The 17,829-nt window shown below is 37.6% G+C and overlaps 1 protein-coding gene across 2 annotated transcripts in view; it reads left to right on the forward strand.

Moving 5' to 3' along the window:
• FAM117B (family with sequence similarity 117 member B) overlaps positions 1-17,829 on the forward strand; it is a 28,851-nt gene that overhangs the window by 5,075 nt on the left and 5,947 nt on the right. The window contains exons 2-7 of one of the 2 annotated variants that reach the window (XM_050340634.1): positions 2,891-3,042; positions 7,101-7,193; positions 7,624-7,737; positions 13,351-13,494; positions 14,462-14,687; positions 15,506-15,626. In XM_050340634.1, the coding sequence (XP_050196591.1) occupies positions 2,891-3,042; positions 7,101-7,193; positions 7,624-7,737; positions 13,351-13,494; positions 14,462-14,687; positions 15,506-15,626 (850 nt within the window). The remainder of the gene's footprint in view (positions 1-2,890; positions 3,043-7,100; positions 7,194-7,623; positions 7,738-13,350; positions 13,495-14,461; positions 14,688-15,505; positions 15,627-17,829) is intronic. The other variant, XM_050340635.1, reaches the window with a different exon arrangement.

Raw genomic sequence — 17,829 nt, forward strand, 5'->3', positions numbered from 1 at the left:
ACTGCCTTCTGAGTGCCTGACTTCACCCTGGGATGGGGGTGTGAGGTACCAGTTCACCTGTAGCAGCTGCAGTTGGTCGGGGTACAGCGATGACTGATGAAGACGTGGTAACTTGCTTGTTATTTGCCTGCATTATGGACTTCATTGCTTTGTATTGTGTGTGTTCTGCTTATGTTTTGTTCTATTACTTGGCTTTGTTTGAGACCAAATTGCAAAAATACTTTTGTTTCTGAATAGATTTATACTAGTGGTGGATGGATAGGAGGGTTGATATTTATCACAAATACTGGTTTAAAGAGATAATCAGGCCAATTAAACCAGATCTAATATTTAAGAAGCGTCTATTTGATGAAACAGCTCCATTGTTTTTCATCAGCCACAGCTGTTGTAACTGTTATCTCTATGGAGGCAGATCTCTTGTTATGTAGGTCACATCAAGGGAAAATAGCAGCTGAACACTCGCTTCAAGTATTGTAGGGGAAAGTGCAATGAAAACATTGTATATGTTCCCATTGAAATGTTTTGAAACAGCAAGAAGAAATGTGTAGTAGACTTTGCCAATTTGTATTAAGACAGGTTGAGAAGGTGGAAAAACAAGTAAAAACATATCCAAACATCCTTCCCCATCTAAATGTAAGTAATTTGAAAAACAGAGTTCCTTGAAAGAGTATTTATTTCAGAGGAGAAGAGAGTACTTACAGGCTTTGTGCCTTGAAACAAGCAGCTTCCCTTGAACTTAAATAGTAAACAGGCTCCTCAGTTTTCATTCTCTCTGTTTGTTCAGCAAAACAGTCTTTCTACTTTCTTTCTCTTTGTGGTGAAGAGGGTAATAGATTCTGCTTCTCCAGTTCTGAAGCTGTCTGCTGCAGTGGCTTTGCAGATGATGTGACTGACTACATACACTTCCTGATTTATAATTTTTTTTCACATCCTTTGTTTCCTCTTAGTAAAAAGAGAGAATCTTCTTGAAGAGGAAGAATAACTCAGAGGAAAAACAGGGAGAGTACAGCAGCTAATTCTAAGACAAATAACATGTTTGATATAACTTTGGAGGCGAGTGTAATTTTTAAGGAATGACACGTTGCATTATCATGGCACACTGTCCCACAGTACAGACAAAAGGAATTGTTTTGAAATCTTCTGCTACAAACAGACCTTTCAGTGTGAGTGTGGTAGTGGTAGTCAGGGAAATTCTTTGATACAGGGGTCTTGAGTGCAAACTCCAAAGCAGATTTGTTGCTGTACCCTGAGAACAAATCTGCTATGAGCTCAGTAGTAAGGTTTTATCATTGTTGGTACTAGTAGAAATAATAAACCAGATGAGGTTTCCTGACTCCTTTGTGTGAATGTGGCTGATTATAGTGCTAATGATTTTTTTCCTTATAGTTGAATTGACATATTTCCCACATTTTTAATGTGTACATTTCTAATGTGAAATTTGAATGAAGATATTTAGTTTAGAATGTCACTAGCCATAGATGCTGTCTGCGCCACTGAAATCTATACTTACCAGGTTTTAATAATATTTATCATATGTATTTTTAGTAGTTTACAACAGCTTAGAATTTGAATTCTGGACTTCTGATGTCAGTGGTTTTATTTTCTGACTAGCAGTCAGACACTAATCAGGAACAATTTCTGTTGCCCATACATGAGTTTATGCACGATACAAATTGCTATGTTATTGATACTTTTAGTGCAGAATTCATCCTAAGGCACAGTCAGGGAGGACATATGACTGAGTTTTTCCAGTGCCCTTTTAAAGCTTCCATCTGGTCTCTGAATCACGCTTGCTGTGTTCTAGCCGTGTATTTCAGGCCTCTGTATTCATTATAGGTAATATTAATGCACAATTCTTTCAAGTATAATTCTGTGGGGAGTAGATGAGTTGATAGTAAGCTTAGATGATTGTGATCTCAGTATTTGCATTTTACATTTCCAAATGCATGAGCATTTATGTATATCTAAACCCTGGGTCTTTTCTGCTGCTCAGTCTCTTAAATTTAACAACCTCAATTACTGTTTTGATGAACCTTTCTTCAGTGTTTATTCTTAATAGCTTGCAATGTAATCTTTTACTGCCACTTTACTTAAGATATCATTGACAGATGGGATAGATACAAATTTTTATTTGTATTCTTCCTTCTCATGCTACTTCCTGTGTTTGTTATATTTAACCCTTTTTAGTAAGGATCCTTTTTAGCATCTAATTTGTTCTGAAAAGGGATAGCAATGTAAACACTAAGAATGAGGTGTTGCTGAAGATACAGCATCAGGCAAATACGAATGTAGTTACCAAACAGCATGTAAAGGGAGGAGATGACTCGATTAGCTTGTAAAATGTAAATCATTACCTTACCAAATTGACTTGTGGATCTAAGGGTTGAACCATATATCATATTCCATATATCATGTACTGACTGATTAATAAAACATGCTAGTTTATAGTGTTCCTTAAAGAAAGTAGGCGAAGGGTAAAGGGCTGGTGGAATGAACTCTAAACTTGACATTAATTTGAGAATGTTCAACAGGTTTTTTCATTTATCAACCTTTATGTATGAGGAAACTTAGCTATTTTTATTTCTTCTACGCCTTCATCATTTAAGAATCCAATGACAGTTTTTTACCTTTAAGGGAGTGAATGGTCATGTGTGAGTACTAAGGCAACAGTTGTGACATTAGGATATTTTTAAGGAAACTGTACAAACTGATTTCATAGCCTATTTAAACTGAATAGAACCTGGCAAAGCAAACTTCATTTCCATATTAAAAGTATCATGTTGTATACTTAATAACATAGTAGTTCCAATTCGATGTGATTTCTTGTAGACTGTTAAAATCAGTAAACTCTCTGTCTTGCTTTCTTTGTAATCAAGTATTCTTGTTCTAGCAGACAAATCAAGACCACCTTCATCCAGCCCTTCCAGTATTGTTCGCCGGACTTCCTCCCTGGACACGCTTGCTGCTCCGTACCTTGCTGGACAGTGGCCTCGTGATAATCACGGACAAGCCGCTCCGTGTATGAGAGACAAAGCTACACAGGTAGGACAGATTGTTGTCTTTGGGGTATTTAAATGTGAAGATGGGATTTAAATGTAAGAAGGTTTTCCCTTGAAAACATTCACTTTCTTGCTCACAAGTTGCTTTCAAATTGCAGGGATCCTTTGCTACTGTGTATGTGAATTATTAATTTTTCTCCTTCTGTGGATGGCAGTCGCTTTCTCTAACCTGTAGAGTGAAAGAAAGAGGCAGACATATCAGATTTTAAATCCCTGGAATGTGATTTCAACAACAGGTCTCCACTAATTCCAAAGAACATAAGTGAACTGCAGTTGGAAGAGGATCTGACAGCATGTGGCACATACCTGTGCTTGAAGCCATGCTAGTTTTGGTAACAGTAACAAAAATGTGGCCTCATAGGTTTCAGTGTTCTGTCTAAGGACAGTGTTTTGTGAAAAGGACCACCATTCAAAGAGCAGACTGGTAGAGAACAAAGGTGCTTTGTAGGGGAATATGTCTGTGGGGATAAGGTGGACATAGGAACTGATGAAGAAAGGACAGCCTAGGAACAAGTTTTTTGTGCAGGAAAATGAACTGGAAAAATGGTTAGAAGATGGGGTGAAAGAGGTAAGCAAACTGAAAGTAAGAGGAGGAGGATGAAGGAAGGTGTGTGATATACAGGGAATGGCTGCTCATGCTTAGCTATTAAAAGGCATCGTTAAAGGGCAAAACTAAACCTGTATGGGTGTCTTAGCGATTTATTTTCATATTTGATTTCTTAGGATAATACTTTTTTCAAAATAATTATATTTCTGTTCTGCTGCCAAAGCAGCAGAACATTTGCTATGTTCAGTAGATCTCCTTCATTTTAGTTTCAATATTATTATTATTAGTTTCAATATAATCGGTGTCATGGCTGGGCTTTTATAATCTCTGTATTTGCCAGATATCATCATTTTTGGCTTGCATTTTTCTTTTGTCATGTTCTTCCTATTTTGACACATCTAACTGCTGGTAGTGGGACTTTCATATATAAGGGGAAATATCTTTGAGAAGATTAACAGGAAGGCTATAAAGGGCATTGTGTGTTTCTGCAGAATGAGTACGCTTAGTGGTGATTTATGGTAGTGTATTTCTGAGACAAGTAGAATCATCTGTTTGCACTTCCTAATTTGAAGTTTCTCAGACCAGTAGAAAATTTAGGGATATAGACATATATCTATAAGCCTAAACCTTTTATTGATATGACAGTGATGAGATACTTTTGCTTTTAATCTTCAGGTGTGTCTGAGAGTAACCACTCAAGCTAAGGACAAGTTTAAAATGTGATTTACAATAGTTAGTTTCCCAAGATAATATAGGCTCTCCATTTATACCGTTCAGCTTTTCTGAAGATGTCATATTTGAGTGAGGTTCCACTTGTAAGATCTTCTGGTTGCAGTGTGCAATTTCAGATTTCACAAGATCTGACATGAAACGCATGTGTTCAGATTTCAAGAGTTTAGAGAACATGAATGGGATCTGTGAAGATACGGCAGATTTTCAAGTCCAGTAAATAAGGCATTTTGGTTCTGTGGAGTTATGGCATAGGGAGCGGAGTCGTTCAGGAAGCAGAGTGGGAAGAGATGGCAGTTAGTGGCACACTTCAGCTTGCAGGCCCCTCTGGACATGCCCTGGGGTCAGGGCTGAGAACTGTGTAAGAGATCCCAGGTCATGCAGGGACTGGGTGTCAGGCTCCTTCATTTTATGAAACCTGTCTATAGAACTAGACTGAATTATGCACTGGAAGAATGGTTGTTGGATGATAAGTGTATTATTGGTTGTCCTGGGATCTGGCTAGAATTCCTACTGGCCCATATTGTTTTAAGTGCTCCTAAAACAGGTGTTAGTAATCTTGTGTCTTTTTTCATTTGAATTAAACCTCTTTGACTTACAAGTTAAAATGAGACAATTAGTTTGGGGTTTTTTTAATTATTAAATAATAATTCATTTTGACTACGAAGTTTTTTGCCTCTTAAGACTTTTTAAGTGTTTTACTATCTGTAATAAATTTAGCTTTACGCTATTTTCTCTTTGTAATTCTAGAATGGGGAAGGATATTGTGAATGGTACCAACAAATAAGCAGTAGTACATTAAGAACCTAGAGAAATATAAATCCCACTTTGCCTACTGGTTATCTGATCTGTATTTCTTGATAATAAGTATTATAAACAAAATATGGAGAATAAATAGGAGGAGACTTGCTAAAATAGTACCACATTTCTGTTTTGATGTACAGGTTTCCTGTAATTTAGTGTCTTATACTTACTCCCACTCTGAAAAGATTTCCAACTATTTGTTTTGAGGATGAACCTCAAAGCAACCTTTAATATTGTAAAATGAATCAGATATTAATTTATTAAATAAGTCTTGAATCTTGAGTCAAAATCTGAATTATGAATTAAAGGCGAAGACTGATTAAAATGTTAATTAGACACCTCTAGGAAAGTGTAATGGTTGTGCTAAGTTGGACAGCAAGAATTAGTGTCTAAAACTTAGTGTTCCATGAGCTTGAGGATGGGATGAGACTCCTGACTGATGTTTGAGAATTGACTAAACAAAGGTTGGTGCTTTGGTTGGGAATGGGGGTTATCAATTATTCTATTTTATGATGAAGATCAGTGAGGGCTTTTCTGGAAGAACAGATTGTAATGGATTCTGATTTTGCTATGAAATAGGAATTTCAAAGCAACCCTACTAACTTTATTATTCAGATTTGTCATAGTTAGTTTTTGATTTGGAATGATGAAGATTAAAAACTACTGATAGTGGAGCTTTCATTTAGATGAAACTTACATCTGTAACTGCAGCTGGTGGGGTTGCAACCTGTATATTTGGAGTTACAGCTCCATATTCCCTGCAAAATAGGGATTGATACCACAAAGGACACGTGAGTTCCTGTGATCTGAGTGCAGATGGGGTAAGTAAAGGTCAGCTTGTGGCTTCTGCAGGCTGTCAGTCTCACACGTAAGAACAGCTACTGCACACTGTGAAGACTTTAAGGCAATCAAAGTTCCTCTCCCTAGGAGAAAGTGAGATATCAGTGACTCCTAAAAATGAGGTTAGCTGGGTGACCACTGTATGCTAAGAACTGCGACAGTTGTGGCAACAATGAATTTCAAGGAATTTGCTGTCTCTTTGAGTGTGTGAGCTTCTTCCAGATACCCTTTCCTTTGCTTCATTAGCTATCTTTCTTGTGACTGCATGGAGGTTCCTGAGAGATTTTACTCTCCATCTTCTTAGAGCCTTCACAGTTCACTGCCTTTGAAGACGTTTCTGGACGTGATTAGGTGGAAATACAAACTGTCCATAAAGCTTTCGGTATTATCACGTATTATGCCTGTGCATTTCTTGCCTTAAGTACAGTTTGTCTTAATGATACTTTGAATTTCTCAGAAGTCTTTCACCACAGTATGTTTGCAAGTTTTTTTTATTAAACACTGATAGCTAAACCTGTTTAGTATTATCTGTGTTGCTTTCTACTTGGCCTGAGACAACTGAACGTGGAACCCTTTGAGGCATTAATAAATTAATTCCCTGCTTTACCATAGCTCTAGTGGTGCTCATATACCTTGCCTTCCTTTCTGTCATTCTTGTGAGCAAGAACATGATTTTGAAGCTGTGCTGGTGCTGGCTTTCACGACGTTTACACCAAGCTACCCTTGCTAGTGTCTCAGAAATAACAAGGTCAGCATCTGTGCAGGAAATAAAATATACCGTCTCCCCCTGGTTCAGAACTGTCATACTGCTTCTTCACAACTCTGTAGCAGCTTGTGGTACATCTAGCTGTGAATACTGCCTTATGCTCAAGAATTTGGAAGGAAAACTAGCACATTCCTATATTAGAGTAAGTCTGAAAGTTGTTGGTTTTATTTATATAGTTTCACTCCACTTTTTCATAATTCACCTGTGAGAAAGGTTTCTAGTTGATGACTGGTGTTCACTTTCAGTTATGAATCTAGCAAATCTTAAATGTTCTCTTTCCTAACTTGTCTCAAAATATTCTGCCAGAAAGTAGCAATTATCTTTTTTAATTAATCCTGTAATCTTCTTGCTACAGACAGAAAGTGCCTGGGCTGAAGAATATTTAGAAAAGAAGAGAAGCTCACACAAACGTTCATCATCATGGGGCAGCAATGAACAACTCAAGGAGGTCAGAAATGCCATTACTTGAGATACCTTTGGATTAAATTTTTTACTGGTATGCACTGATACTATGATTTTTCAGGAAGGCAATGTTTAACAATGCAGGTCTACTAAAAATTTTAATCTGAATGTGTGGGAAAGAAAGTGTTTAATGGAGTTGCCATTCTTCATCAAAGGAGAAAATACAGCAGTGACCAAACTACTTTCAAACTTCATATATTTCAAGTTCTTTCATTAAATCTCCAGAGGTGTCTTCTGGGCTTCAGTTGAGTTGGTAACCAACACATTAGGTGTGTGAGATCTTGACTCTGATTTAGTGCTGGCAGTAATCATGAAGGTTGTGGTAGTAAAGGATTTTAACTGAGTGATGGAACAGATTGATGACACTGTGTGTGTACCTGAATACACCTGCTGAAATCTAATTTTTCCTTTGTTAGATTGCAAAATTGCGTCAGCAACTGCAGAGAAGCAAACACAGCAGTCGGCACCACCGCGATAAGGAGAGACAGTCTCCATTTCATGGTAACCATGCAGCCATTAACCACAGTCAGGTAAGGCTGAGTGCTTTTCGGCCCTATTGGGGAGCTAATACTAATTTTAACTCCTTTCAAGGTTGTGATTTGCCTTAAAGGGAACTTAGAAATCCCAGGGACTGCTAGATGTGTTGTAGCTATAGGTGAATTCTATGAAATGGGTCTCTTCCTCTTGGCTTCCTTGAGTGAATGGAGTTCCAGGTCTTTTTGTTACTTGGGTGAGCTGGCTTTGAACTCCCACATTCAAGTAATTTCAGGTAGTTAAAACCTTCCTTAAAGCAAGATTTTGAAAATGCATTTTGCAGGCTCCACAAAAGGATGACAGAGAAGTTTAATCAACAACCACAGATCATCTTTTTCGTTATGCGTTGCTGTAACAATTACGGCTTTGCATGTAGAATATGGCATGGAGCAAACTGCTGGTAAAACTGTATACACAAATAAAATGTGACTTTCTTGAGCACATTTTGTGTCTTGACAAACACTTGTCTAATACTGTGATGAGCTTTAGAGGTCTTACCTGATAAAAGGCTCTTCAATGGGATTATTCATTCGAGTCTTTATACACTTCATGACTTCGTTCAGCCTGTGTAAGATTTTATTTCTTTTTCCTGTCATTTATTGTGCCTTGAGACTTGGAAGTAGTAATCACTTCAAAAATTACGGTGGTTAGGCCACCATATGTTCTGTGTGCAGTTTCAGTTTTATCTCAAGACTTTTAATAAGGTCAGGTTGACAGAGATGTAATATTTTTAGCTCAATTGATAACAGGCATAAAAAAATACAGGCTGTTAGACACACAGGTCCTTTTTCAAGTGTGTTTTGCTTGAGTAACTTTAGGAAAACCGATAAGAAAGTTTGGACACTTTTTTCAGAAGAAAACTTCTTTCCTTTCCCTACTGGTAACTCATGAATGTATATGTGATACACACAATTTTTTAACAGTTATGAAAAGAACAAGACAAAAAAGAACTACATTGTAAGCCAGTGTAGTTGAAACTATGAAACTGTCAGTGTTTTGAATTGAGAAAGTACTTCATCTGTGAAGCTTCTCTGAAAATCTAATCATATTTCCACTTACTCCTGAAATGCTGTTAGCATTGTTCTAATAAATGTCATAATTTGACACCAGTTAATAAAAACTGTTTCATTTTTGTCATTCCATCCTTCTGGAATTAATTTAGGCCACCAGAGAGAAGTTGTTGTGGCATCAGCATGTGCCCTGCTCTACAGGTACTTATCCACTCTGATAAAGGGTGAAATAAGAAACAGAAGGGGAGCATTTAGTCCTAAGCAGCCAGATTCTTTCTCAGATAAAAGTCAGGTGTCTGAGTGAATCTGTTTGGCTTTCAAAACTGGAAACAAGAAAATGTCACAGTGTTTTGAATTTCTTCTGCTCTGTTCTTCTTAACGTCTGCTTTGGTAGGTCATTAACATCCTATGTCTCAGATCCTAACTTCTTAGGCCTGCTGTAGGTCACTTAATTAGGAGTCATGAATTTTCAGGATTTAAGTACCTTTTGAAATCAGTTTGTTCCTAGTTTGAATTCTGTTCTATTACAAGTATTTAGGATTTTTTTTTTTTGAATTACATTTTTTGACATAACAATTTAGGAATTGCTTCTTCAAACTCCTTAAATCTTGAGACAGAAACTATTTCCTCCTCTTCTGTATAGTAGAAGAAGAGATTGGATTTGAAATGGGCTGCATAGTACAGATCCCTACATCTTGGTCTGCCTTACTGCAGTGTGGGTGCAGTTAGAGAGTGCTGCTGATGGTGGTGACTGCTGTAGCTCAAGTCAGAACGGTCCAAAATGATGAACAAAGACAGACAAATAAATGACCCAATCCCTTTCAAGGGGTTTTTGAAAAAGTTTATGAAAATCAACATGCGAAATGGCAGGTCAACATACTTGATGCAGGTGTTCTATCCAAATTTGTAGAACTTGAGGGCATTTGAGGTGTTTCAACCAAAAGATGCACTGAGGAAATTTTGGTGTAGGTTCTTTAGCACCTGGAGAATCTCAGTCTGTCAGGTTTTGTTGGCACTCTACAAACCTGTGGGTTTCTGAATGTTAAGCTGTTGTCACTTTAGCATGGATAATCTTAGTTTTAATTAGGGTTTTAATTTTCAAAATGAACAGTGATGCCGTTACTCTGAAAAATACCCCACCCGCAAATTACCTACCTAATTTTTTTGTTGCATCATATTTTTTTTATTATTCTGTTTCTTGTGTGGATGCCTTTGCATTCTGCCAAATTTTAGAGTATGTGAATAAAATATTGCACAATGGATAATTAGTTTTGAGCTTGTGAAACAAACTATAAAATATAAACTGAGGCAAAGCAGCTTGTCCAGGATTGTGTTACAAAACAAAACATTGTTTTTCTTGGTAAATTTCGTGCCTGCTGGTGTTGAGCTACTTGCAAAGGGGGCAAGTTACAGAAGGGCTCAAAAAGAGTAAGTGAAGGGTTTAGATTAATGGCATTTAGTGCCTGTTTTCTAAGTCAGAGTGAGAATTGTAACTGTAGGCATCGAGGGCAAAGTTCTCAGATTTTCTCATTCCTCTTTTGGGAACCACTAAACTAGAATTTCTGGCAGCAGCTCAGTTCCTTCAGGATTTGTGGGAAGGATGTGTGTGTGGAAACTAGCATTTAGTGATGAGAATACTTAGAATTTTTTTTTTTTTTTACATTCCTAACTTGAAGGAAACTTGTGTTTGTTGACTCTAAAGAGTCATACAAAGATTTCTGAGCTCAAAGAGTTGGATGCCTGACAAGGTGAAAAAAAATGTTAGGAAGTTGCCTCAGTAGTTCCTTCACAGAGACTAAGTAAACGCTGTTTATCGTTTGGAAAATGGCATACTCTTCTATTAAAATTAAAATAGGAAATTTCAGTGAATTTTTGTCCTTTTTTCTTCTTTACTAATAAAAACTTAAACTTTGCCAGAATTCTTGAATTTCACTAAAATTTTTACTGGGTCTTGCCAACTAAGCCTCTGATTGTTTAGTTGTACTTCTTTCTAATACAATTTTTGTGTGAAAAAAACAATCCACACAACCTCTGTAGAATAAGCTAGTTAACTGTTCCTGTCCCTCTACTCAGAATCAGGAAATAGTTGGTGAGGACCTTGATCAAGTCTGATCTGCTGACTACATTTATTTGCAGAGCAATAGAGTACTTTTTGTTTGTGTGGTTTTTACATTATGCCAGAAAGGTTCCATTCTGCCTCTCCTAGCAGGACGAGGGGTTTGCAGAAAGGTCATAGCCTCCTCAGGTGATCTCAAGATGCTTCTGAGAACACTTAAAATTAATTGTGTGGTATTAAGTCTGTAAACAGGAGTCAAACTGCCAGGATCTTTCTTTATTCTCAATGTTGGTATAATGGAGAAACTAGAATTGAGGCCAGAGCTGAAACCAGATGAAAGAATAAATGGATTAGTTTTTCCAAAATAATCTTTTTTCCTCAGTGGACTTGACTGATGTTATGTTGCTACTTGACACTATGAATCATCAAGCCCCCCTTTTCCTTTCACTTTCCTGAGAAGTGTGTGTCCATAATGTCTTACCAATTGATTGATCCTAAACAACCACTAATATCGAGACCAACTGCATGCAGTTTGCAGTGTTTGGGGTTTGCTTTTTTTTTTTTGTGTCACTCACCTTATAGAGGTAGAGCATTTCATTTTTAGAGTGGAATTACCATGATCCATTCAACCTTGAGAAGGTTTGATGTTAATATCTAAAGGCACCAAAAAGACCTTGCATTCTGTTTACAGTTTTGTTGCTTGTTGAAAAGTTGGAAGAGCTTGGAGCATTTTTCCTGAAATGCCTGTGAACAATTTAGATTGGTCATCGTCCATATTTCATATCTCCCAAGTTTATACCATACCTGTAAGTTTCAGGACTCTTAACTGTCCTGCAGCAAAACTCCCTAAGCGTGTGTTATTACGTGAGCACTGTCATTATTATCCTGTGTTTGCACCTTGCCTCACTGTGTGTGTTCACCAATGTGCAGGTGAGCAGTCCAAGGTCAGTAGTCTATTCCTGCGTGTCAGGGCCCAGCTCAATGCAGTCCTCTGTGAAGGCAGTATTTCCAGTAACAACTTTCTTGTTTTGAGGCTGATTGTTCCACCCATGTCACAATAACCTCCTTCCCTTCCCACCCTCTGGCACTCAGGGCTAGCAAATCATCCTCTCTCATGTACAGAAGGTTATTTTTCTTGGAAGTGAAACGTGCTGTACTGAACTTCATTGAACTCTAATGGGGCAACGTGTGCCTTTCTATTCAGAGTCATGCTACTGTTTGAAGGGCTCAAAGAATTTTTGTGGTGGGCAATCATATTTCAAAGATGGAGAATTCCCATGTTTTGCTAATAGTGGTTGAAATCTCAAAGCATGCTTGCCTTCTACTTTTTCACAATTCAGTTTGTCCTAAGAATGTGTGTATTGAATAACTGGGTGCATAAACAGTTTTTAGTGTCTAAGCTTGTGCTGATATACCTGTATTATGACTGAATATTGACCTGTATTAGTTTACTGGATTACTGATCCAAGGCCTTGCTTGGAACAGAATTAGCAGGGTTGTTTTCTCAGCCTTTTTTGTGCTCTTCTCCTGTGGTTTTGGTTTTATCTTCTTCATCTTCAGGCAAGACTTTTGAAAGTCTTTACAAGTTCAACTATTATGAGAGTGTTTAGTTTTTGTTGACAAACAGAGTGACAAGCATTTCCTGAACAGAAACTTTTGTGCTTGCTTGTGCAAGTCTTTTGAGTTGAACTCAATGTTTGCAGGAAGCATTCCATTATCTCTAGTACAGCCCTGCTTAAGGAGGGCAGAATGTTCTCATATTCTGCTAGTGTGATTTTTTTTTTTTTTTTTTTAACAGGAGGGAGGATGCTAATGGAGAGATTGGGAAATTGATGAGAAGTTGTGGTGTACCAAAGGGGGTTTGGGGAAACTTCAGTAATATGTTTGCTGAGAAGGGAGTTTACATGCATACTTTGAAACACACTGGATTTTTAAAATGGTGATCTTCAACTATGTATCAACACTTGGGTTTGGGATTTTATTCTTTCTGTGGAAGTCTTCCGAAGTTGTTTTGTCAACCTTTTATTCTGGCTTAATATAGTTAATATGTTTTTCTTAATTTCTAGCATAGTGCAATCTTGCATTTGTGAAATAATTTTCCTTCTGCATGTGTTCTGGCTAGAGAATTCCATTAAAATAGAATTTTAATGAAGTTACAAGTGGTAAATCTAATAGCAAACAATGTGACTTTATGGTATGGCTCGCTTCAGGAGAAATGTGAAAGTGTTGTAAAGGCTTCAAAATTACTTGCATTTAAATGTTTGCTTTACAAGTGAAAATTTAACAGTAATGTCAAGCTGGAGACAGACCATATTGAGGAAAATTTTGAGACTAGATTATATAGCTTTTCCTGCTATAAATTGGATTTTAAACAAAATTCAGGATGTCTGTTTTCATTTAAGGCATCCATTTTAACACAGTTGCTATGGCTTCAAGTAAGTCTGATACCAAGGTGTAGATGTGCTCTGTTTCAAGGGTCTCTTCTGAGTAGAAATAAGTGTAGATTTATTTACAAAACATTCTCATTGTCTCTGGTTCTTCAGGCTCCCATTCCCAAGAGTGCTCTCGTTCCTGTGATACCTATTACCAAATCAACAGGATCACGGTTCCGAAACAGTGTAGAAGGACTGAATCAGGAGATTGAGATAATAATTAAGGAGACGGGAGACAAGGAGGAACAGCTTGTTGTATGTATCTGCCACCATGATTGCTCTGTATAATTATTTTGGTTTTGCTTTGAGATTTATAAGTCATGAGCTTTATTTTGCACAGTTGTTGAGTTAAATTTGTCTGGGATTAATTTTATTTATATGTATTCTTTTTTTAATAAGGTTAGTTGAAAAGTCTCTCAGAAAGCAAAAGGAAGCAAAGCGTTAAAACTTGAATCTGAACCTTTTCCTCTTAATAAGAAATTTCAGTAAAAAAAGTCTGTTTTGAGAGTTTTTGTTGTAACTCTTTTTTGCCCATGCTGAACTGTTCCCATCCCAATTAAAGCATAACTTGCCCATTTTTAACATTAATTTTATTTTAATGATTTTCAGAGGTAAATTTAGTAATAAAGTATCAGAAATACAGACCATGAAGATGATTAAGGGTCTGAAACATTTTTCACATGAGGAGAGGCTGACAGAGCCTTGAAACGAGAAAGCTCAGGGGGATCTTATCAACATATATAAATATCTGATGTGCAGGAATGAAGAGAGGGAGCTGGTCTCAGTAGAGCCCAGTGACGGGGCAGTGGGCATAAATTAAAAACCATTAGATTTTTTTTTTTTTTAATGTGTGTGGGTATACAAAACTGGAGTAGGTTGCTCAGAGAACTTGTGGAATCACTGTCTGTGGAGATGAGATGCTCAAAACTTGACAGGACAGAGTCCTGGACAAACTGTTCTGGCTGACTCTGCTTGAGCAGAGATGTTGAACTAGATAGTCTCAAGAGGTCTCTTCCAACCTCAGCAGTTCTTTGATGATGTGAGATCTTGAACTGTTGTCCTTAGTTTCTAACCTGACTTATTTTCTGTTGGAGTTGTGTGTAAAGAATTTTTGTTTCCACAAATGGTTTTATGAAACCGGAAAAACTCCCTCACTGTTAGTGGATTTAAAGAATTGCTAACCAGATAAGAGCAGCCATCTGATACCTTTCACTTTTAACAGCCTCAAGATATTCCAGATGGGCACCGTGCCCCGCCTCCCGTGGTTCAGCGCAGCAGCAGCACCCGGAGCATCGATACCCAAACGCCTGGGGGGGCAGACAAGGGCAGTAACAACAGCAGCCGCTCCCAGTCAGTGTCTCCAACCTCCTTCCTTACCATCTGTAACGAAAGCAGTGAAGAAAGTCCGTGTTCTACAGATGATCTTCTTGGTGATTCCAGAGATAAAGGTACTGTGTAACTTTAAAAGTTCAACAATGCTGACCTGTGATTTGTTAAACTGGAAAAGAGAGGATTTGTTCCCTATGTCCGTGGAGAGAAATGATAAGATGTGTTTTTCTTTGTAAGTGGTGTGTTTTCTCCAACTTGCTCCAAATACTGTGTGCACACATATTAATTGGAGTTGGATGGATGTGACTGAGGAATATGCTTCCCAAACAAGTTGTTGTTTTTTAAATAATAGCTTCTTCAAGTATTTTAAGCAAGTTAAAGAAGTAAGAGTGTACAGTAACGGGTGGAACAGCACCTGTCAGGTATTTACTTGTCAGGTTTTTGGGGTTTTTTTATGATCTTGGACGAAGTGGGCAACCTTGCAGCATTTCATGCATGTACCTATAAAAGTCTAACTGTTTAGACTTCTTTAATTCTTCTTATCTGAAATCTTCTGAGATACAGTAGGAAAATTTTATAATTCAACATAAACCTCTTCTATTTTTTAAGGAACATGGCTTCTGCCCATTTCTTTTGGGTAGATGGTGATGGCACAGAACTGTAGATTTGGGTTTGCAGTTACAAATTGAAAATATCCAGGAATGATCAGAGATGGCAGAGGAGCTTGAAAATGTTATATGAGAAACAGAAAGGAGGAAAGGGATTGAGATAAGAAAGCTTATTTGCAAATGAAGGCTTGAAGGCAAATGAAAATGTTTCTTAATTTTGTAACATTGGTAATGGAGTGGCTTTAAATTTGGGAGAGCATGTAAAGACAGGTCTTGTGATTTTTTTATAGTGTGACCCATTTAAGTAATCAGAAACTCTGTTCCTGCAGAGAATGGGAATAATTCTCCTTTGCCAAAATATGCTACCTCACCAAAACCCAACAACAGCTACATGTTCAAGCGTGAACCTCCCGAGGGCTGCGAAAAGGTGAAAGTCTTTGAGGAAAACCTGTAAGTTGATCTTTGCTACATAAGAAATAACATCTAACAATCAGAGTTAATTATTTCTTTATTGATTTTGTGTCAGATCAAAGTTATTGGTCTAGTTGCTAAAACAACGATAATCTCTTGTTCTGTGTGATTATATACTGGCATATACATGTATGTATTTTACTGCTGGAACTTTGTGCTAAAATCTTGAGAGACTTCTTTTAAAAACCATAACTCAAGAGGACTGTCTCTTACCTGGCAGATGGGGGAGAGGAACTCAAATAATCAGCTAGAGAGAGATGTACTAATAAGCTGTAATACAGGTGCATCAGCTAATATATGTCACAGCTTGACAGGCACATCCAGTAATCCAGACTCTGAAGACCATATTCTTTTCATCTAAATCAAGGCAGTTGTGAAACTTTTGGTAACAGAGGAGTGAATTTTACTCAGAATATTTGATGCTTTGGTTATTCTGAAAAAAGCCAACTTTTGTTCTTTGAGAGTATTCTGGGGGTTACATTTTATTACTATTTTCAGAGGAGTTTTTGTACTCTCATGTCATTTGCATGCAAGAATCTTAACCTGTAGTTAAAAATTTCATTTTGTCACACAAGGAGTATGGATTGGCAATAATTCTCTTATGCCTATAATATCTCAAGAATGCCATCTAGTACAAGTGTTAATTTAAAAAAACCCTTGAACTTGACTGATCTCTGCAAATGGATTTTGAGAGGTCTCTACGGCCTCTCCCATAGCAATGTGGGAGGGATTACAGTAACTTAAGTTACCTGTCTCTATTTTAGAGTGTGTAAGCTTTGTTGCCAACAGATTAGATAGCATTCACTTGTTTCAGGAGCATAATCTATTGTGGTTTAACTTGCATTGGCATTTCTTTCTGAAAGTCCTTGCTGTGTAGCTGTAGGACTGTTCTGCTGTAGAGGGAAACAGGCTTCTACAGCTTTTACAGCAGGTTTTTACCTGGCTGTGGCAGTTCTTAGACACTGCAGTCTCATGAAAAAAACTTTTCACATCTGTTACTTATATTCCATGTGTACCTGGAGTACATGAGTGTAGCTGTTTAAAGCTCAACCTTTGTTTAACGTAATTTCGATTTGAAAATCCTATGAAGGATTTTCATTTGGAAAAAAAATTATAAAAAATATAAGTGGCGTTGAATTGTCTGGACACTTGGGAGAATCAGCCAACATGGAAATGTGCCCTATTTCATGAACAGACTCTGCTCTGACAAGTAATTATCTCTTACAAGAGTATACTGGAGGTTGATTTGGCCTAGTATAACAAAGACAGAAGTGCATGAGGCTGTCTAACAAACACGTGGAAGGGAGGGGGAGGTTATAGGCCAAAGGACAATACTGGCAACAAGAGAAAACTAGTATAAATTTCTGATGGCTATTTTCCAGCAGTAAAAAGATGTTTAAAAGCAAATTCCCATAGTTCTGCCTTAAAGTGGAATTTGGGTAGCTCAAGTAGATTTACATTGCAGGGTTAGAAATGAACACAGTAGGCACTCCTGGGCTATCCACGATTGCCCTTCCAGCTCTGTTTTTCATAAAGCATGTCTTTGATTTTTTTGAGTTCTATGCTGAGACAGCAAAACTGCAAGTCAGGATCTAAGTGCTTGTTCCTCACTTCCTTCCCAGGTTATAGGTACTTGATCATGAATGCCACTTTGGGAATACTGTATTTTGCTCTCTACAGTTTTTAAGTAAGATGGGGTTGTCTTTTACAGAGAGTCAGGCCACACTCATGTGAATGTGCGAAAGAGTCAAAAGTCTAGAGAAGGGGATCTCCCTGTGATCCTGAACCGCTTTGAGATATGCAGTGTTAGGAACATTGCCAGCTTCCTTTCACGAGGCTTGTTGTATAAACAGTGTCTGTATGGGGGGCAGAACTGGCTGGGTTGTGGAAGTTTCTGGAGGACATGATAAATACTTTCTCATATATTGGATGTGCCAATACATGGACAGGGTTTGCGATCTGCAACATGAAGTTGGTGTCTTCCTTAGGCTTGGAGACAGCCTGCCCTAAGAACGTGCTGTTTACCTCATAGTACATGTAAACAAGCAGTTTAAACTATCTTGTCATTTGCTGTGTGGTATGAGTGGCATTAAGGCATTATTAAATAGCTGAAATACTCCAAGTTGAAACCTCAATTTGTTTCTGATGTGTTCAGCAATACATCCCTGCCATTGGCAGAATT

This window comes from Myiozetetes cayanensis, unplaced genomic scaffold (assembly GCF_022539395.1).
Source record: "Myiozetetes cayanensis isolate MyiCay16 unplaced genomic scaffold, myiCay2020 scf9, whole genome shotgun sequence".
Classification (NCBI taxonomy): Eukaryota; Metazoa; Chordata; class Aves; order Passeriformes; family Tyrannidae; genus Myiozetetes; species Myiozetetes cayanensis.